At 48.8% G+C, this 21,377-nt stretch overlaps 1 protein-coding gene across 1 annotated transcript in view; it reads left to right on the top strand.

Moving 5' to 3' along the window:
• The window catches only part of TENM4 (teneurin transmembrane protein 4), a 725,358-nt gene that overhangs the window by 213,241 nt on the left and 490,740 nt on the right, over positions 1–21,377 (top strand). Inside the window, exon 3 of the mRNA XM_037138546.2 lies at positions 19,656–19,735. Within this exon, the coding sequence (XP_036994441.2) occupies positions 19,726–19,735 (10 nt within the window). The 5' untranslated portion in view covers positions 19,656–19,725. The remainder of the gene's footprint in view (positions 1–19,655; positions 19,736–21,377) is intronic.

The following is a 21,377-nucleotide window of genomic DNA, read 5'->3' as shown; positions in this document are numbered from 1 at the left end:
ATTCATTCATTCAGGTCTGGCATTGCCATTTTCTGGCAACGAGACAAGTGTCACCTCAAGATAGGGATGGCGACACCACCGTCCTTAACAGTCATCATGGAGTCAGACTATGAGGGATGGTACCTTATCTCTGGGCTTGCCCTGAGCTTGTCCTGTCTTTATACCTGAGCACCATTCCTCACTTTCCTCCTTTCTGGGATGGAAATAACGATGCCGCCCACAGGGCCAGGGTGAGGATGAACTATGTGAAGCACTCAGCTGAGTGCCTCACGTGTAGTTAGTGCCGCGTCGATGATTAGAATAATTATTGTGATGATTATGATTATTAAATGACTATTACTCCCTCTGCCCTTCTTGAGCACAGAGGTGTGCGTCTTATTTTACTCTGTGATGCGCAGTCCTTATCAGCACGTTGTCATCCCAGAGTTAGTGAATGCCACGTGTACAGGACAGAACACGGATGCTGCCGTTCCGTACATCGAGATCTCTGCCACCTCCTACGTGGGTCCTACACTCTACGACTGACCTCCCGGAGCCTCAGTTTTCTCATCCGTAAAATGAGGATGGTAACGCCTTCCTCACAGGGTACTTGGGACGGTTAATGACTCTGACTATATGCAGCAGCAAATATACTATGACTTCTTTTCCCTCTGTGGCTTGTATTTTTCAGGGAACAGAGCCATATTTTTGCCAAAAAGTAGGCATATGGCAGAGTTCGTGTCGTGGTTTCTTTAGTAGGATGTTTTGAGGCTGGTCTGTTGAAAAAGTGTTAACTGAGCACCTACTATGAGCACAGGACTTGGTGGGGATGCAGAGGAAATGTAAAATGTGCCCCCCCTCCGAAGGTCCTATGAGGTTTTGCTGTGGTTTAATGGGATCAGATTCTAGTGCAGCCACAGCCGCCTCTGTCGAGGGTGCTCACCGGAGAGCACCTGCTTTGGGGGTCCCATTTCTTTGCATCCCCGCCTCAAAAACAACTTTCAAGGTTTATTTTAAGTAGCTAGAGGGATACAAACCGGACAGCACTCCCCAACTCTTACTAATACTAACTTTTCTGCATACTGATCTGCAGAAACCAATCATAACATAATTAGTGTAACAGTGCTTCCGGCTTAACTGAAAAAGCTGCATTGGAGGGGCAGTTAATGAGAAACGCAAGGTTTGATGATTCAGAACTGCTGAGATTTAGTGGGTTAGTGGGTGTAGCAAGGAGGTGTTGGATTTGTTTCCCTTTCTCTTTTCTTTGTGCATCTGGACAGGAAGGGGTCTGAACGGAGTTACTAACCGTGTGTATGGTTAGAGAACTGTGATTATCTGGAAGTCCCTCAGCTACTCGGAACCGGCAGAGAGCCAGCCAGGCAGGAAGCAGGAAAAAGGCCTCTGGGCGACGGAACACGTTTTAATTTGTCTGTGCACCGCACGCAGTCTTTTCGCTTTTCTGATAAGAAATCCTCTCCACCCACATCACCAGATATTTGTTTATTTCCACTTTATACAAGATTTGAATAAGCCAGCTGATCTGGCTTCCCAAGCATTCACAAAATAGCAGCAATGCGGCCTGGGGGGGGGGGGGGCGGGGCCTCCGGAGGTGCCTGTCTGTCCACCCCCCTTAGTGCTGCAGTCAGTGGGGGTTTTAAAGACACAGAGTGCGATTTGGCCCAAGGAGAGATGAAGAGATGTGAATCCCTCCTCCTAGGGAGCATATAGTTTTGGGGGGTGGACAGATGTTGTCTCAGCCAAGCTTCTAAGTTTCAGGCAACAGAATCTACCCTGGCTAGCTCAAATACAAAGGGATTTAGTACGGGATGTTAGGTCACTTGCAAACTCTCCAGGAATGCCCAGGATCTAACCTTGGATGGCACGGAGCCAGAGAAGTACCCAGCACTGCACAGGCTTGTAATGGAAGCCCCTGTATCCCTATACCCGGGGACTCAAAATGCCAGGAATGGGCAGCAGAACCTTCACTGCAGCTGTCCAGATAACCAAACACCTCGGCCACCATGCGTCTGGGAAGTCCTGGCTCACCTGTGCACAGCCCCCACCTCCCACGACAGCGTCACTCTCTGTTGTCCTGGGGGTGCCTTTGCCCAGAAGAACCTGGGTCTGGCCTCGAGGGAGGCAGTGTGTCGTTTCTGGCTGGCCAGCCTCTGTGCATAGGAAGGCCCCCTGGAAGGGGGCAGACGTGGGTGCGGCATCTGCTGGAGATGGAGCCGGGTAATTCCAGTCCAGCGACTATGTAACATCCTGTTCAGAGTTGTGTTCCGAGGACTCACTCACTCACTGCCCAGCAGGGGGAACAACAAGGGCGACAAGGTGAACCCCAAGTGACATGTGAATGCTGACAGGGAGGACGTGGCAGCATGAGAAAGAGTGAGCGCAGAAACTTCCAAGGCGCGAAAAGCCATCTAATTTAGGAGCAGACGCGCCTACAGAGGCAGTGGTCACGAAGCACATCTCTGTCATGGAGCTGAGTGAAAGAACAGCTATGCCCGATCCTTCGCCCTTAAGGAAAGTTTGGATCGTATCCAGGAGACTTGGATTAGAGAACAGAAAGGCTTCCGAAAGATTTCCACGAATAAAGGTGTGCGTCCCTTCCCTTAGTATTTGTGCCATAGGACTGAGATGTAGGTAGTTGAAGCTCCGTGTTTTCTGTGTTATTTGTCACATAACCTTTGTTCCATAATGGTGCCAGGTAACACAGGTGCTCTGGCAGCATCAGAGCCCCGACTTACACCCCCAGACTGAGCACTGTGTGAGGCAGGACCATGAGCCCCAGTGGTCCTTGCAGGAGGCCGGTCACTACACAACAGAAGTGCAGGCCCTTTCGGAAGACTGGCCCGTGGCTCACAGGGCGGCGGCAGCCTCCTCCCATGGCTGGTCTGAAAGCAGCTTTCAACCTCAGTCATGAGGGGTCAAAGGATTTGGTCTGAATAGGCAAACAAGTTCAGCTGAAAAACAAAAACAAGATGAATGTCCTAATGCCTACCCAGGAGGGGGAGGTAACTCTGACAGCTAGAACAGAGAGTGGAGCCGGGTCCAGAGGTGGGAGTGTTGAGAGAAAAGAATACGGGCAAACCTTATTTTATCGCACTTGGCTTTCCTGCACTTCCCGGGGGTTCCATTTTTCACAAATTGAGGAAGACCCTCCACCAGCACAGCGATTCCATGTCGCTTCATCATGGTGGTCTGGAACCAACCCCAGAGTTTCTCCAAGGTGTGCCTGTCGTTTTCACGGGCCCATGATCAACTTCTGAACATGGCAAGCCTGATACATACTTGTGCATATTTACACTTATTTATATTCATATGCTCACTGCTTTGTGTCTGTGCAGAGGATGGCACTGAGGCCTGTTCCCCCATCCCCCGCTCCAGTTTTCTGTCCCAGAGTCTCTGTCTTCCCAAACATTCCTGCCCTGGCCACCACCTGGTTACTAGCAATAATCTTGCTCAATCTGATCTTAACTTGGTCCTTCATTAACAAGATCATTGGCAATAATGCTGTCATCATTGTGCTATTACTAAAGTCCCCCCCCCCCCCGCCGTCCCTGTGTTTAGTGTCTACCACGTGTGAGGCCCCAGGACCAGAGTGGAGAGCAGGGGGCCCATCTCAGACTCCGCCCCACACCTCTCAGTCCCTACTCCACAGCAGGTCCGCTCTGACTTTCGGAATTAGAATGTTTGTCAGGGAGACTCTGCTGGGATCTTTAGTCTTCTCCTCTTAGTATCATAACAAGGCCACGTAGCTTCCCTGAACAGAGCACCATACAGCTGGTTCTGGAAACCCGAATGCTTCCCCAGGTAATTCCTCCTTGCCTTGCCTCCCCCCAAGTCAGGTGCCCCGCATCCAGAGGAAGAGCCCTCACGCGGCTCTATCAGCAAGGATGCAGGGGAGGCTGCACGTGTGCACTGCATCTTCTCCTGAGGGAGGCACCAGCACAGGGGGGAAAGCTGCCTCCATTCCAGGTAGCAATTATGTGCACAATTACATTTCCAGCAGGTGTCACTTACGAGGGTGAAACCCATTAAGCGTTCAGATGAGAAATCAGGAAGGAGCCTGTGAATGGCCAGGAAAGCTGCTGTCTGCAGAGGTGAGGGAAGTGAACACAGGATGCTTCCTGAGCGTTTGCCACTGGCTTTCCCATAAGCGATCTCATCCCAGCCTGAGGACAGCCCTCAGCGCAGAGGTTAACAGGCCCTGTTTGCACCAGTGCAGACACTGAGCTGAGAGCCTTGGAGTGAACTGCCCAGATCGCCTAGCCGGGAAGCATAAACTGACACAGGTGTGCAGGCTTCTGCGGGGAATGGCATGTTCATAGCACTCAGGGTTTTGTTTAAGTCCAGAGAAGGCCAAAGCCTTTCTTCGATTTTTTTTCTAGCTTTTATAGTACCTGGTAAGTACTTGGTAGGCTTCTTTATGGTGGTTTTTCTCCCCATTGCTCAGGATGAAGGCAGTACCCAGAGGGAAAGAAGATCAAAGGGAAGAAAGTGCCAGGTATATGCAGGCTTCTCTAAATTGACATTTACAATCGAAAGTGGGAAGTACTGGTCTCATTTTCTAGATGAAGAAACAGAGGCTCGGAGAAGGGAAGAGACTGGCCAAGGCTCCTTGACTAGTGAGTAGCAAGCCTAGAATGGCCAACCCAGGTCTGCCTGGCTCCAAAGTCTGCACACCTTGCACGACACATTAAGCAGCTTCCCTGGCGACCCCTTACATTGCAGAGGTTACTGCAGGCTCCCTGTGGGCAGCGCCATGTGGGCAGCAAGTTCAGGGCTTTTAGGCTCTTCGGTGCGGCCATAGTGAAAGGGCACCTTCCTCATTGGAAGAACCCCAGACTCTGTGCTGAATCAGGAGGGTCTTCCGTTTGCTCTAATCAAGTAAATTCTGTCTTGGGACCATCTTAACCAAGGTCTGCCAACGGGAGGTTCGTGAAGGGCTGCCCGGAGGCAGGTAAAGAGTGTGTACAGGCATACCTCCGAGAGAGTGGGGATTCGGTTCCAGACCGCCACAGTTAAGTACTCCGATAAAGCGAGCTATAATCTTCTTCCTGGTGGAGGGTCTTGCTGTTGATTTGTAAAGACAAACAAACAAAACACCTGTAAGGCACAATAAAGCAAAGCACAGTAAAACAAGGTAAGCCTGCATCTGGAGCTCTGCCAGTCCATAGGCCCGCTCTCTTGCTGATAAAACCAGACTCACCATATACATTCCCCACTCCTCACCCACCACCCAGCATGAAGATACACCTGGGTCCGTATCTTGTCTAAATGCATCACACTCTGCTCCATCTGGAAACGGTGGGTCAGCCTCCCCGCACCATTTCTCTCGACTTTCCTTCCCATAAGCTTACTGGCTTCTACCAAGTCCATCTAACAGACAGCTGGAATCCTCTGAGGGCTTTCTGCTCCCTGCCTCTGCCATAATCTGTACCACTGCCCCAGCCTCTCCAGTGATCTTCTTATCTCCCTTTCTAGCCCTGTCTTCCATATAGTTACAGACGAACTCTGTAAAACACTTATTTTATCCATCCAACCTTCCTTCCATCCCCAAATTATTTGTGGGATATGTAAGAGTTTGCCATCTGTCAGTCTTCATGCCACACTTGGGATGCAGAATTAGGTAAGAAATAGTCTGTCTCTCGTGCTGGACAGAGAAGCACATGATGGTGGAGGTGAAGGGAAACCAGAGGAATGGTGTCCGACTCAGCCGCTGCCTCAGCGGAAGCTTCAGGAGGCGCTGACGTGGGGTCAGGGCGTGTAAGGTGAAGGGTGGCAAAGGGGAGATAACCCAGACGGAGCGACTGCACACGTGGGGAAGGACGAATGCCTGGCAAGGTCAGAGACAAGGGTGGTTGCTGGGAAGGCAGAAGCTGACTCATGGAGCGCCTTGTTCTGTGAGTGTGGAATTGCCCCTGTTGGTAGCATGACACCATGGATGGTTGTAAATAAGGGAGGGACACGGCGGAGAGCTCCTCACGTGCTGCCCTCCACCGCCCGATGGGCCTGCCGGGAGCTTTTGTCTGGGCCCCGTTCTCCAGCCACGTCACTGATGAGGCTCCTTTGTCGGCTGGTTGAGGTCCTGCCTGAACAACTTTTATTCTCCCGGATACTACTCCCCCAGAAGAGTTCTGAATCGCACTCAAAAAAATTCCTTTTTATTCTCACACTGTTCCAGACACAGTGTGTCTTGAATGTTAGCACAGTTCACTGGGCCTGTGGCTGTCGAGCGTGTGGAGAGTGAATTGTTTTGGGATGCACTCAGCATCTTCGGCCTCGCTGTATCTGCCCATCACTCCGGAGTGTTTTGGAGGAACAGATAATCAACAGGCCAGCGGCCACCTCCTGCTTTTCTTATCATCTATCAGAGAAATGGAAAACCCATTTTCAGTCATTGCGGAATATGCGTGGGGTCAGCAGACACATCTTCAGTTTAAGAGCAAGTGAGAGGAAGACTCATGGGGCAGACCACCCTACACAGGGCGTCTGTGCCTGAGGAATCTGCTTACAGTCTGACCCCACCCGGCCCTCTCTTCTTACCTCCCACCAGCATCTGTACCACAGGAAGTGGTCCCTTCGGCAAGTAACCTCGCCTCTCTGAGTTTTGGTTTCCACACTTAAAGCTCAGGTCTCATGCTGCCTGCCTTGCTGAAGTCTCAGAGCTGGGTGAATCAAAAGTGTCATCTGAAGTAAAAAAGACTTTTTAATTGTCACAACACAGCTCGGAGGTGTTACATAACTTGCCCGAGGTCACACAGCTAGAAAGTGGATTCTCCTAAGGAAGATTCCTACAGCAAGGGATCACGTCCATTTGTTCATCCAGAATGCCTGACACTTAGCTGGCTTATGGTAGGTGCTAACTAAGTACTTTTAAGTGACTGGCTCTGAGGCATTGTGAAATAAAAAAGCTGCTAATTTACGTACGATCCTATTTTTTGCTCTAATTTGTATTTCTTCAATTACTAGAGGAGCTGAACATTATTTTTATGTGAGTATTCACTTAAAATACTTCTATAACATGCCCATGTCTGTTCCCAATTTATTGGTGTCCTAAATTTTTCCCACATCAATTTGTACCAGATCTTTATTGAATGGCTATCAGCTCTCTTCTATCTTACGCGCTACAAATATGCTTCCAGCTTGATGCCCTCCTTACTTTATTTTCTTTCTTTCTTGTAAAGTGCAGAATTGTAAAGTAAAATTAATTTCCATTCATGTTAAGTTATAAAATCAACATGCTAAATCCCCAGCCAAGGTTTGGAAGCCAGGTTCCCCAGGCAACACATACCTCTCCCAACCCCACTGAGTCCCGGATGGTTGAAACAAGCATCAAAGGCAGCCCGGGAGGTAAAAAACAGTTGCTAAAGTGTAGCCCTACGCCTAAGGGCCTTTGCTGGGCAGCCAGAGGGCAAAGCTTTTGTACCATAAACAGATGATTGGCTTATGTATGTGTTTTACTATAAACACTTGATTTTGATCTTAGTCCAAACACCCAGCAACTTGTTTTTAAAGTTTTACCTGCTAGCGCCCGCCCATGCCCCTACCTGCTCCCCGTCCATGCTGCAGTGAGCAATGTGAGGGGCTGGCTGGCCCGGAGAGCTCTTAAGCCATTATCCCTCGGTTTTTGGTGGGCTCTTTTCTCCTTTGTTTCGTTCTCGGTCCCAGCCAGTGTCTGTCTGTGTGTACTTTTTCATACCCAGATCTTTCTGAGTAAGGAAGGGTGCTCGGCCTCTCGGCAGTTCTCCTGAACGGCTCCTGCAGCGGTACCATGCAGCTCGGGGAATGTGCGGCACGGGTCAGCTGTCGGTGGCGACAGCCAGAATGCTTTAGATTGGGCTTCACAGATTATAAAGTGCTTTTCCGCCCAGTTGTCGGTTGGTCTTCACAACAACCCTCTAGTAGTAGAGTAGGCGCTAACATTTCTTCCGTCATCCGCCGAGGGAACCGAGGCTCGCAGAGGTTGTCCGTGTCTCTCTGCCAGCCGCTGGCAGGGGGTGCAGCCCTCCCCGTGGATGTCAGAGCTGCTCTGGTTTCTGCCTTGTCAAGGTAGCTCCTGGGGTCGGTCCTGACCTTCCAGTCAGGAGCAGGAGCAAGGCTCAGGGCTGGAAATCCAGCTCCAGGAAGAGAGGGCCTCGCCTAGAAGCTCTTGGATCTAAACTTTTGGAGAAGATCTTACGTAATACACTAGTCTGCCCCTTCCAGCCACATGGCAATGCTACTCTGTAGAGTGGGTGATGTCCTGAAAGAAGGAACAGTGGCTGATAACATCCTCGGTTTCCTCATCTCTGGAAAGGACTCTTTCTTCTCCAACTTGGTTTCCCCACCCGTAAGTGTTTTCCACTTCACTGAGGTAGAAATAAGCACATGTGTCTGAGTGGGTGGGCACGTGAGGTCAGAGACGGTGGTGGGGGTGCTGAAGTTGGGCCCGTGTCTGTGCAGAAGTCTCAGTCCTGATTTCCTCTCTGGAGCCCATAGAGGTTTCCAGGGAGGTAAGGCAGGTGGCGGTGCATTAGCAGCCTGCTGTCCCAAACCTGGTGGTCCTTTTGGTTCCAGCGGGGGCCACTGGTCCGGGTCACTAGAGTCAGTCAATGAAGGCCACCTGTGACAAGCACCTGAGCAGAAGCAGAAAGCAAATGCATCATGATCCCAGAGTCCCCTGTCTAGACTGCGGGAGGCTGACTTCTGCCAGGAAACTCGCCCATCACACAAGGGGCTGCAAGCCCTGATCCCTGGATTTCCAGGGGGCCCTTTTCTCCTTTGTCTTCTTTTCTTGCCTGTCTGTTTATATCTTTTCACGCCCAAAGTCTTCCTTAGTAACCCAGGATGCTCTGTCTCTCTCTCAGCAGCATTCCTATCGTATTCCTGCCCCATCCTCTCTCCATGAGGGATGGCTTCCCCATCTTCTGAGTTTGGAAGGAGCGGTGCTCACCCTTTACAGTCGTGGGTGTCCACACAGACAAGATGCAAACAAGCCACATCCATTAAGACTTTAATGTCTCACTAAATCCACTGAGAGATGTCTACTTTGCCTTTCCCTGTCTCGTTAAACTCCTGGCTTCCCTACAGATGTCAAGACATCCTAACCTGCGAAGGATTTTGAAGTTTTACAACTTGTCTCCTTGGCATCCCCCACATTGATGATTGACTTTTCACTCTCATTAGTTTAACTACCGACACAAGAAGTCACACTCCAGCTGGGTAGACTCATGAGAGAAAAAAGCAGAGATCTGACTGTGTGTCCCTACCCTTCTCCTTCCAGGGCTGCTCCCAACCTTACCTTGACTCACAGGTGCCCTGTCTATTCCTCATTCCCTCCCACTTGACTGCCATGGTCGTTTCTGCGACGGCCACCTACCCCAGCCCGAGCACTGTACCAGGGCTGCGGAGTGGCATTTCCTCCTGCAGATTCTTTCTCAGCACCTCTGTCGGTCAGAGTGTGGGCAGGAAAACAGAAACCACTCTGTGTCTTTCAACAGAGGGACTTGAATGAAGGGAATTGGTCATGCAACAGCTAAGATCTCTGAGGCAGCCCAGAGGTCAGCAACACCGGGGAAGCACTGTCTCTCCTAGATGGGAGGGGCCATGAGAGGAGGGGATTTTTCTAGAGCCCAAAAGCTGGGACCACCAGCACGAGCTAGAACCATTATGTAGGGAGCCTATCAGGACAGGAAGCCACAGAGCTTATGTGGCCGCTGCCAGCAATGCTGTCTAAGACAAGCCAGAGAGGGAGAGATACTGTGACCTCTCTCTTCTTCTCACCTCCCATCTTCTGCCATGGTCTTCCACTTGGGAAACTACCTGCTCCAAAGCTGGTAAGCAAGGGAGCGTGAGCATCGCAGTTCCCTGTGAGACAGAGAGGAGAAGCAAGTGTGGGGGATGGGCATCCATTTGGCTTTCTCACCCCCGCCACCCCCCTCATTCCAGGAATGTATTCTTATAATGTCTCTGAGCAAGATAGCTGGCAGCTTGATAGAGGCGTCATATCTGTGTGTGACCTCCTGGACAGAACAAATGAAGGGAAATCGGGATCCTCCTGCACACCGGGCAGGGACGGTGACCACTGTAATATCTGCAGTCATCCAGTGCCACTGGTGTGAATGAGTGCTGTCCCTAGTCCTTTGGAGGGAAGCAGCATCTCTGTTCATTTCTAGGATCTTCAGGGTGGAATGTTTGTGCTCATTCTTGCAATGGTGACAGCCCCAGAGACTCAGCTACACCTGGAGCGACTATCTCCTTCTCTGTAAGACGAAACCCATAAGGCACACCCTGCTCTCCAGCCACTATGCCTGTGAGGGCCTGTGTTCTAAGATTATTCCAGAGGGCTGGTGGTTGCTTCAGGGCGCCTCCAGCTCGTCTGAGATGGTTAATCCTTTCCAGCCTGGCCTCCCTCAGAGTGCCTCTCTCCTCGTCTGCCAGCTTGTTTTTGGCGTGGGAGCTCAGACAGAGGGGGATGTGGATAGGAAGGGTCCAGGGGCACTGCAGAAGAAACAAAGGCCCCTAAGTTTGTGCAGCCAGGAACACGTGAAATGAGAGGAGGGATTTGGGCTGGACTTGCTTTGCTTCGGAGCATTTCAAGAAGCCAGACGTGCAGTTGTGTTTGGATTGGGAAGAAAGGCATAACTGAGCAGGAGAAAATCCTTTTCCGATTTTATTCGGACTGTTACTGGATTAAAGAAAACGCCGGGAGGATTCAAGTGTAAGAATGTATGGAGGCTGCTGCACCCAGACAGGAGGGGACCCCGTCTCTTCCTGGGACGTGTTTGGACAGCATTTGGGAGCAGTGGGCTTTCTTGTCTGTCAGTCACCAATCTGGCAAATTCAGCATCAGCTGGAGCCACTCACGTGGTCTTACCCTTAATGATAATCATTAAATATTAAGAACTGCGTTAGTTAGGACTGTTGGTTCAAAGCGACAGAGACCTCAGAATTCACTTACAACGGAGGGACTTTGACTACTGCCTCATAAAATCTACATTGTTGAACTTTCCAGCCAGAGAAAAGGCTGAGATGCAGTGGGGTTGGGATCAGTGGTTTGATTGTCTTCTGTGTAAATGTGTTCTGTCTTTTCCCTGCTGTGGTCTGCTTCTCTTATGCCCCTGAGCCTCTTTCTCCCTCACTGAAGACCAGCTTCCCCCACTGCATTAGTCTGCTAGGGCTGCTGTCACCGAGAACCACACACTGGGAGCCTTAAACCAGCCTTAAAGCCTCCCTCTGGAGGGAAGGAGCTGTCCTCGGCCCCTCTCCAAACTTGGTGGCTCCCGGGCTGATGGCAGCACAACTGATCTTCACACATTGTTCTCTCCGTGTGCGTGTCTGTCTCTATGTCCAAATGTTCCTTTTTATGTAAGGATTTTATTGGATTAGGGCTTAGCCCCAATGACCTCATTTTAACGTGATTGACTCTATAAAAACCCCATCTCCAAATTAGGTCCCATTCTAAGGTCCTGGGGGTTCGGACCCCAACATACCATTTTTGGAGAACACAAGTCAACCTGTAACACCCACATGGCCACCAGTAGCTCTCAAGGTTTTGCATCTTACAGTCTTCACTACTAGAGACTACATTCTATTTCACTTTGTGTTCTCAAAACCGTTCAATTTTGAACAGGTTTCGCTCTCCCCACCAGCCTCCAGGCGTCATTAGGCTGAGTGACTGGCTTCATTAGGATGCCCAGCCCAGAGCTGGTGGACAATGGCCAGGGAGGCAGGGTCCTTTGAGGATGTGCCAGTTCTCATAGGACGCACGTATCTGTCAGATCAGCTACTTAATGTTGGGTACAAATCACTCCCAAATCATGGTGCCTTATAGCAACAAAGGGTTTGTCCTCCCTCGTACTCCATGTCCACTCTGGGCAGCAGGGTGGGGGTGTTCTCATAGCCCCCCAGAGTCCAGGCTGACCAGCTCTCCCACTGCCAGTCACTCTGCCAGTGTGAAAGGGAGCTGTAGAGGGTCCTGCAGCAGTAATTAAATCTTCTACCTGGAAGTGGTACATTTCTGCTCACAACCCACGGGCTCTAATTAGTGACATGGCCCTTGTCAGGGTGTGCCATCCCACCTGTGCCTGGAAGGCAGAAAGCCAGAAATAGTTGCCAAATTGCACTGATGACTCTCCCAACCCACATGATGGGAGCAGTGGAAAAAGTGGTTCCCAGAGTCAGGGAGGTGCTTCCCCAGATAAAATGAGGTGCTGCCCAGCAAACTCCTGAGCGAGCCAGGGAAAGGGCGCAGGGAAATGAGTGTCCAAAACACCTGGGTCTGGCTGGCGCTTGGAGGGTCTGAGCGGAGAGTGGCAGGGGCTGAGCTGGGAAGGGAACTACTTGCTCCAGGGAGGAATTTGGATTTTGTCCTGAAGACAGTGGGGACCAACAATGGATTCAAGCCAGGGAGAGCAGGGTCCGATCTGCATTTTCAGGGTTCTCTTTCAGAGAAGAACCCTGGGTACAGCTATGAGCAAGAAAATGGCAAACAAGCTCTACCCAGCTTCCCTGCATAGCAGAACCTCATCATGACAGGACTGGCTGGGGACCGCAGAGAACCTGTAAAAAATAAACCAAACTCCTAGACCTTCATGAAGGAGGATGCCCAGTTAAAAGTTCACGGGAAAATGACATAAAACCATCTGCTGCCTTCATTCCCCCTGGTGTGCATTAACACTGTGCAGCTGCTCGGCAGGAAATGTTCCATTACACTGTGTGGCTCACGGGCTGGTCCTGGATATTGGGGGATAGAAAGGAAGCGAGGTGTGGGGAGAAGCGGGGTGAGCACAGCACACCCCAGGTCGCCCCCTGGATCTGAGTGTCTCCAGCAGGACGCCCCAGATTTCCCCACCCTGTCGATATGCTCTCTCAAGGAGGCATCCATCTATGTTATGCAGTGGATTCTTTCAGTGAGTTTGTGTTTGTGTGTGCATGTGGGTTTTTTTTCTCTTTTTAATCGGAAAATTGGTCTTTGAGTTCACAAGCAGCAGCTGCAGCTGCCATAATTAAAATGAAATAACCTGCTTCCTTCAGTCCGTAGGGAGAAAAGCTTTTTAAAAATCCATATTCTAAATGGACTCAGGAATGTGGTGACTCTTCCTTCTCTTCTCTCCTGCGCCTTCTCTCCCTCTTTACTTGCAACAAGTTTCATGGCTTTGCTTTTCTCTGGAGTCGGAGCAACAGAAGGGAGTTAACCTTTACTGAGCATCTGTCCCAGCCCCAGGCACTCTGCAAGACTGTCACATCTGCACAAGCCGGGATTCGCATCCAGTTTTTGATGCTTCATTTCCCGCCTCTGCCATGTGCTCTTTCAGTATCCTGCTAGACCCCAGACCTCTCAGCCTGGTCTGAGTCCGTCCGGACACCTGGGAGGTTTGGCATCATTAAGATGTTATTGGATATGCTGGCCCATATAATTGACTTTGGGTTAGAAACCAAAGCTTTTAACAGAACAACAAGGTGAAGTATTCCATCCTAATGATTACACGATAATGAGATGGCTTTTAGAGGATTGGGTGTGCTCTGGAAGGTGTTGCTTAAAAGTCACTCTTTAAACCAGGCTGGGGAAACAAAATCCCCGAAGAATTGCAGGCTCAGTGGTTTTGCTTGGATCTCAGAACAAGGTAACTAAGGTGGGAAGGGGCAACTAGGTGCTGGGAGCTGAAGATCCAGTGTACACACCATCTCAAGGAGCTCTGTCGGGTGGGACAGAGACATGCTGACAAATGATTATTATAAGACACTGGTAGGAAGCCTTAGGTCACGGCTATGAACAACATGCTCTCATTTCAGCATCTTTTTCTCCAAAATCCACTGTTTTAATTGGTAACTTTGTAAGAAGGATGGTAAACTAATTCCCTGTGAAAGCAATGCCCAGAATGTTGAACATAAAAAAATGAGGAGAAACTATTATACATTCCTTATTTTATTATTATTTTTTACAATATTTATTCAATTATGCTATTCCAGTTGTCTCATTTCCCCCCTTTATTCCCCTCTGCCCTGCACACCCCTCCCATCTGCATCGCCCTCCACTTAGTTCATGTCCATGGGTCGCACATATACGCTCCTTGGCTTCTGTATTTCCTATACTATTTTTAACCAACCCCCTGCCATCTATTTTCTACCTACCATTTATGCTCCTGATTCCCTGTACCCTTTCCTCCATTACCCTCCTCCTCTTCCCCTTGGTAACCCTCCATGTGATCTCCATTTCTGTGGTTCAGTTCCTGTTCTAGTTATGTGTTTAGTTCATTTTTGTTTTTGTTTTTAGATCCATCTGTTGATAATTGTGAGTTTGTTGTCATTTTACTGTTCATGTTTTAATCTTCTTTTTTTTTCTTAGATAAGTCCCTTTAACATTTCACATAATAAGAGCTTGGTGATGATGAACTCCTTTAACTTGACCTCCTTATCTGAGAAGCGCTTTATGTGCCCTTCCATTCTAAATGATGAAAGCTTTGCTGGATAGAGCAATCTTGGATGCAGGTTCTTTCCTTTCATGACTTGGAATACTTCTTTCCAGCCTCTTCTTGCTTGTAAGGTTTCTTTTGAGAAATCAGCTGATAGTCTTATGGAAACTCCTTTGTAGGCAACTGCCTCTTTTTCTCTTGCTGCTTTTAAGATTCTCTCCTTATCTTTAATTTTGACTAATGTAATTATGATGTGCTTTGATGTGTACTTCCTTAGGTCCAACTTCTTTAGGACTCCCTGAGCTTCCTGGACTTCCTGAAAGTCTATTTTCTTTACCAGATTGGGAAGTTCTCCTTCATTATTTTTCCAAATAAGTTTTCAATTTCTTGCTCTTGCTCTTCACCTTCTGGCACCCTTATGATTCGGATGTTGGAACAATTGTTGTTCCAGAGGTTCCTAAGCCTCTCCTCATTTTTTTTCTTTTGAATTCTTTTTTCTTCATTCTGTTCTGGTTGAATGTTTATTTATTCCTTCTGCTGCAAACCATTGATGTGAATCCTGGTTTCCTTCCCATCACTGTTGGTTCCCTGTATATTTTCCTTTACTTCACTTTTCATAGCCTTCACTTTTTCCTCTATTTTTTAAACATACTCAACCATTTCTGTGAGCATCCTGATTACCAGTGTTTTGAACTGTGCATCTGATAGGTTGACTGTCTGTTCATCACTTATATTTTTTCTGGAGGTTTGATCTGTTCTTTCACTTGGGCCACTTTTTTTTTTTTTTGTCTCAGCATGCCTGTTTATATTGTAAGGGGTGTTAAGTGTTCACCAGGACAGGACAACCCACATTGTTGCCTTCTGGCGCCGTATGTGGGGGAGGGGCCTGTGAGGGAACAATGAGCTTGCTCAGCTCTCTGCCCACTTGTCAGTCACTTCCACCACTACCCACCAGCAAATTAGGCCCTTCTGGTGCTGATTCCAGGGTGGGTGGTTCTGTGTACATTCTAGGACCGTCTGTGTCTCTCCAACAAACTCTCTTGTGAGGCTGGGAGTTTCTCCCCCGCCCTCCACCTGAACCCCCACAGGTTTTTTCATTCAGAGGTTTCGAGGCTTTATTTCCCTGCACTGGAACCCTGGGTTGTGTGGTCTGTCTCGCTCCCCAGTTGTTCCTCCTGGTTTATCTACATGCAAATGTGGGACCACCTGCTCCACCAGCTGCCTCCTTGCCCACTGTGGTCCTCCAGCCAACGCCTTGCCACGAGTCCTCTCCTCCTGGCTGCCCATCTCCACTCCTCCTACCTGTCTGGGTAAATGTTTCTTCTTTAACTCCTTGGTTGTCTGAGTTCCATGTGGTTTAATTTTCTGGCAGTTCTGCTTGTTTCTTGTTTTTAAATTTGTCATTGTCCTTCTTTTGGTTGTGCGAGGAGGCACAGTGTGTCTACTTACGCCTCCATCTCGGCTAGAAGTGAAACTATTATACATTCTTATGTATATATAAGGAGTTAACACTCTTTCTCTTCCTGTATTATCATTTTCATGTAATAGTGAAGAAATTTAAGAAGCAAGTAACTCGCCCAAGGCTGCATAGCCAGTCACTGGACAGACTGTGAGTCAGGCCCACTCTGTCTGCTCCCAAAGCCCCAGCCCTTGTCAGGGCACCACTAAGAAATCTGCACCCTCTTGTTCAGTGTACAGCACAGCTATCGCCGTGCCTTGTGTTTAGAATGAGGAATATTTGTTCCCCTCAAGCGAACCAAGTTTTAAAGCGGGTGTTTGGATGGGAGTCATTCATGATTATCATTTCTGGGCTGCAGCAGGTGTGACCATCCAGTTTAATTGCATACAGTCCTCTGGACAATTTTCCCAAAGAATGAAGTCAGCCCAGAGCGTAGAAACACTCGAATGTCAATGAGGAAACAGATTCTTCACATGCAGTCCATGTTCCCCTGGGCTCCTGGGTCCAAAGCTCCTGTTCACATGCCTTAGCTGAGAAGGGAAAGGGAGCGGCAAGCACTTCCGGCAGGGAAGGAGGGTGATCAGTCTCCTGCTACCTTTGAAATTCTCTGCAAAAGACCCAAGTCCACATTGTTTGAGACCCAACTCGATGCACTGTCTTAGCTTTTTGATGTGTGGTCACTTTAGGGAAGGCTGACAAAAGACACTCTGTATATAATTCCAACCAACCTCTTGAAATACAGTCCAGAGAACGATCACACTTCCACCCACCCTAGGGTAGATGTAGCAGTGCACAAGGAGTGGAAAGGTGTACTGACAGTGTCAGGCATACAGGGTCATGCACAGTGTCAAAGCATGCTTTGTGGCTCTCCTGGAACAGAAAACCACAGGGTTCAGATCTTGTCTCTACAATTTCCTGGATGGGGGATTGGGGGCAAGTAGCTTAAGCTTCTCTAAGTCTCCTTTCCTGATCTGCACGTCTAGAGAGATAATGCTTGTCTCTTGCAGTTGCCTAGAAGGCCAGATGAAATCAAATATGTATCAACAGCTAACACTCTGCCCAGTGCTTGGCATACAACTAGGAGCTTCTATTCTAAGCATCAACCCCTAGTATTCATTCTGTGCCAGGCTTGCCAAATTCATCATCCTATAGCAGACCTCCGACTGTGTCACATCTATGCTCAAAAGCCCTTGATGACTCCCTATTAATGACTGAATAATGGCCGTCTTCTCTAGGCTGGCATTCAGGGCCCTGTCTCTTAGGGCCCACACCACCTGTTGGGTACAATATCTTCTGCTTCCCTCCACACAGCCCACACTCTGGAAAGCTGAGCTACGCACTCCTTTGTCATGCTGCCCCCCCCCATGCCTTTACTCCCTCACGTGGAGCACCCTCCCTGTCCCTCCCACCTGACACTGTCTCCGGTGCAAGACTGAGCTGAACCAACATGTCGTCAAGTAAGTGCTCCCCGATTTGTCAGCCAGGATGACCTCTCCATTTCTTGGTTTTCTCCCTGAGTTTTATTTGTTGGTCTCTTACAAAACTGGCAGACATTATAATTACAGTAGCCATATCTTATTTTCTCTGCCAGCCTATGCTCCCGAGGGAAGGATTTGCTTGGGTTCTCAGTGTATCCTACGCACCACCTAACATGCAGTGTGTGAATGAATGAGTGAGCGGGTGAATGAGTGAATGCCACATGCCTTTCCTAACTGGATGTCCCCTCCACAAAAGTACTGGTATATAAATACTTGGAAACCCTTTGGTCAGTCCCTGAGTATTTTGACTTTATGAACTGTCATTGTGAAGCTTTTTGGAGGACCTGTAAAAAAGAGGGAATTCAAGGATATGAATTGAAAAGGAAATAAATGGAAAGAAAAGAATAGAGGTTTTCCCCAAAGCCTTAGCAAAGATGAGGGTGGAGGAAAATAAAACTACAGTTCTAATGCATCTTCAAGAGGGGAGAGATTGCAAGGCACGGATGTGGGTCTAAAGCCCCAGCTGTGGCGGCAGAGTGGAAATTATCGCCTAGACAAGGAAGAGGGCTTGAGGAAGGAAGACCCTGAGTGTTTCATCCAAGCCCCTGGATGGGACGAGGCCCCCAGCAGGATCCTTGGGGGCACAGGCAACAGCTCTGGATCCTAAAGTCCTCCTGGGCAAAGGCCCAGGCACAAGAGAAAGTGCCCCTGCTTTCAGCAAAGCAAGTTCCTGCTGATCTCCGAAACGTTAGCGAATAAACTTGTGATAAACAATGCATGGTAAATAGAAATCAGGAGCACAATAGCCATTATTTCTCATTCAATATGCATAAAATGGTAGTCCTACCCTATGTAACATACTGTCTATTTTTCATTTTAACAAATATGGTATGATTTTGGGTTTTTCTAGGTTTACCTCCAAACTTCGGTTAATCCTGTATTGGCTGTCAGGTCTCCTACCCTGGGGTGTGCAGGAGCCTGCCTCCACGCCCCCACACACACCCAGGCTGGAGAGGGGGTACTGGGCCCTTGAGCAGAGCCCAGTGACTGTTCCTGCCCTAATACAGTTATTCTTTTTTGAGAATAACAAGAATTTACCATAAAGAAACATATTAAATGCAGATAAAGCTAGAAAAATTTCACACTTTGCAGAAATTCATTTTTAATGGAAATTACCAGTCATTCCTCACTTTATAATACATAATAACGTCGGTTAGCTAGGATCCTTGGTATATTTGGCAAATATGTCTTCAGGGATTTTCTCAAATAATGACTTTTTGCTTCAGATGCCTGAATATATCCGTCATGCCATGTTCTTTAGCCTAGTGGGTCTTTCATATAAAAAGACATGTTGTGTTGTTTCCAAGGGGGGAGTGTGGTCTTTGGTGCCGAGCCAAGTACCCAGGTCTTGAATCTGTGAGGACCTGTGTTTAGATCCCAGTTCCTCCTCCTGCAATGACCAAAGCAAATGACTTGGAGCCTTTGAGCCTCCCCTCACCTTTCTTTGAATGTGATAGGATTTTCTTCTTTCATTTCACAAACCTTTATTGCGTACAGGAATCTCTGTAGGTATTGGAGATTGGAGATGGAATAGATTCAATGTCGTAAAATTCTAGGGGCAGAAAGGACCTCACATGTCATTCTAGTTCAGGGTTTTCCTCTATCAGATGAGGAAACAGAGGCTCAGAGAGGGGAACAGAGTTGCTAGAAGTTGCAATGCAATAAGCAAGAGGGCCAGAACCAGAACTCTTTTGTGTAAGGAATCCGCCCAGGTGACTCCCAACACTCCCACATGGCATAGCACAGGGGTGATCAGCCCATTTTATAGGGCAGGACATGAAGGCTCAAAGAGATTCAGTGTTTTCCTGAATCAATGGGAGGACTGCTGCAGGGGCCATGTGTCAGCCGTAAGCTCCATCCCCTCACTCCCACCCCTACCCCGCCCACCACAGCAGACAGTCAGTCCTTCTTCACAAAACACTCAGTTTCTACTCTGCTCCAAGCCCTTGCAGGGCACCTCAGTTGTAAAGAGGACTGACTTGCAGTCCCTGCCTTTGAGTGGTTTGATCAGCTCGAGGAAACACAAGCTGAGAAGGGAGAACAGAGCAAGACTCACCAGAGCCTCCCAGGAGGGCTGCATGGAAGACGTTTGCATCGGGTTCGCAGGGTATTTGGGACCCCACTTCTCTGCATGGCCAAGGGACCAGGAACAAGCCCCATCTCCCCAGTGCTGTGGGTTTGCAATGACTGCAGGGGAGAGAGACCTGTGAGAAAGGGTCAAGGGCATCTTGTTGCCACCTCACTCAGCTGCATTCGTGTTCTCTGCTTCAACAGAAAGGACCCCGCCCCACCCTCCAGGATCGGATGGCCCACGGACACTGCTGACTCTTCAGGACCTGCTGCCATGGAGCCAGGTCAGTCCCCATGTCTGCTCTGACCTTCTGCATCGTCCACTGTAAACCTGTGGTCTTAATGAGAAAGTCCATTGGAATCTGAAACAATGATTGTTTTCTTTGTTAAAGGTTTTTGTCACTAAGGAGCCTGGGAAATTTAGGAGCTCAGGCCAGAATGGAGGGAGCCTTCTGGGGAAGCAGATGCAGTAGGAGTACTCGTGGGTGCTAGAACCCAACTAACAGCCAGCAGCCAGCATAGCTGGAGGACAGAGCAGGCAAAGGCCAGGCATCCAGCTGGTACGTGACAGGGGAGCAGCCAGGAGGTGCCTCGCAAGTTCAGGACCACATAAGCAGCAGTGGGGAACAAAGTCATTCCAGGGTCCAGGAGACCAGGGATAGGGTCCAGAGTTCAGCGGTTACATTTGAAGCTGAGCTGGAATGGGATCAGAGGCATAGTTGAAAATGGTGCAGGAGGAGGTGAGTGGGTGGCTGCCCAGAGGACAGGTGGTTGGGGGGCCAGGTCCGGTTGGCTAGAAAGGCTCTGTGGAGGTGTTTCATTACACTACAAGCAGAAGAGCAATGAAAAAACAGTAGGAAGCCCCTGGGTTGCGTGGAAAATGGAAGGATATTTCAAGCTAGAGAAGGAACAAGGCACAGGGAAAGTTGGAGTTGTAAACAGAGGCTGGGTCATAGAGAAAAAGGATGAAGAAACGAAGCAGCTAGGACCCAGAAGCAAGCCCTTTACTGAAAACCCACTATGAAACAAGCACTTTTTCTTATCCTCCAAACAATCTTGCAAGGGAGAAGTCTGAGTCTTGCTAGGCTCAGCTGTGCTGCAGTAATAAATTCACTCCAGAATCTCAGTGACTTAACGCAGCGAAGGTGTATTTCTTGCTCATGCTACGTGTCTAACTGGGGTGGGTGGAGGATTCTGCTCCACCTAGCAACTCAGATGTGGACTGGTGAATGCTTGGCCAAATTTTAGATGTGCCATCTGGAACATGGGGCCACCTTGGTCTCTGCAGCAGGGAAGGGATCGCTGGAAGGCTAAGCTCTGGCTCTTAAATGCATCAGAAGTGATGCACACCCCATGGGCCAGAACTGGTCACGTGTTCCTGCCTGATCTCTAGGGCTCTGGGAAATGTGAGGAAGACATGCTTATTCAATAGGCAGTAGCTGCCCCCCCCCATAGTAGGTATTATTTCCATTTTACAGGTAAGGAAACTGAGGCTTAGAGAAATGAACCATCTCATCTGAGGTCTCCCAGCTAGAGAGAGCTGGAGCCTAGGCCTGATATAACCTGATTAAATCATTTACTGATACTCAGCTATTCAGCAAAGACATATTGAATGAAAGCCATGGGCCCAAGACTATGCTAGGCTCTGGGGATGTAACAGAGAACAAAACAAAGGTAGCCTCGGCTTGCAGAGAATGTGCAACTACAAATGGGAACACATGCTTGGCAGTAGAGACACACAGTTCTTTGAAGTGATCTGTTAAGATTCCTAACTGTTCATAGAGGTGGAGAGGCAAAATGGGCTTATGTTTATTGAGGCATCTTGCCACGTACTTGGTTTATTTATAGCTTCCACAAGTGCTTGAGTAGTTCTTACAATTCCATTTTTAAGACAAGAAAACCAAGGTTTACTCATCTGAAGGTGAC

The sequence above is a fragment of the Artibeus jamaicensis genome, unplaced genomic scaffold, assembly GCF_021234435.1.
Source record: "Artibeus jamaicensis isolate MK-2021 breed Jamaican fruit bat unplaced genomic scaffold, CSHL_Jam_final contig_64, whole genome shotgun sequence".
Lineage (NCBI taxonomy): Eukaryota > Metazoa > Chordata > Mammalia > Chiroptera > Phyllostomidae > Artibeus > Artibeus jamaicensis.
This window is presented reverse-complemented; position numbering and strand designations above follow the sequence as displayed.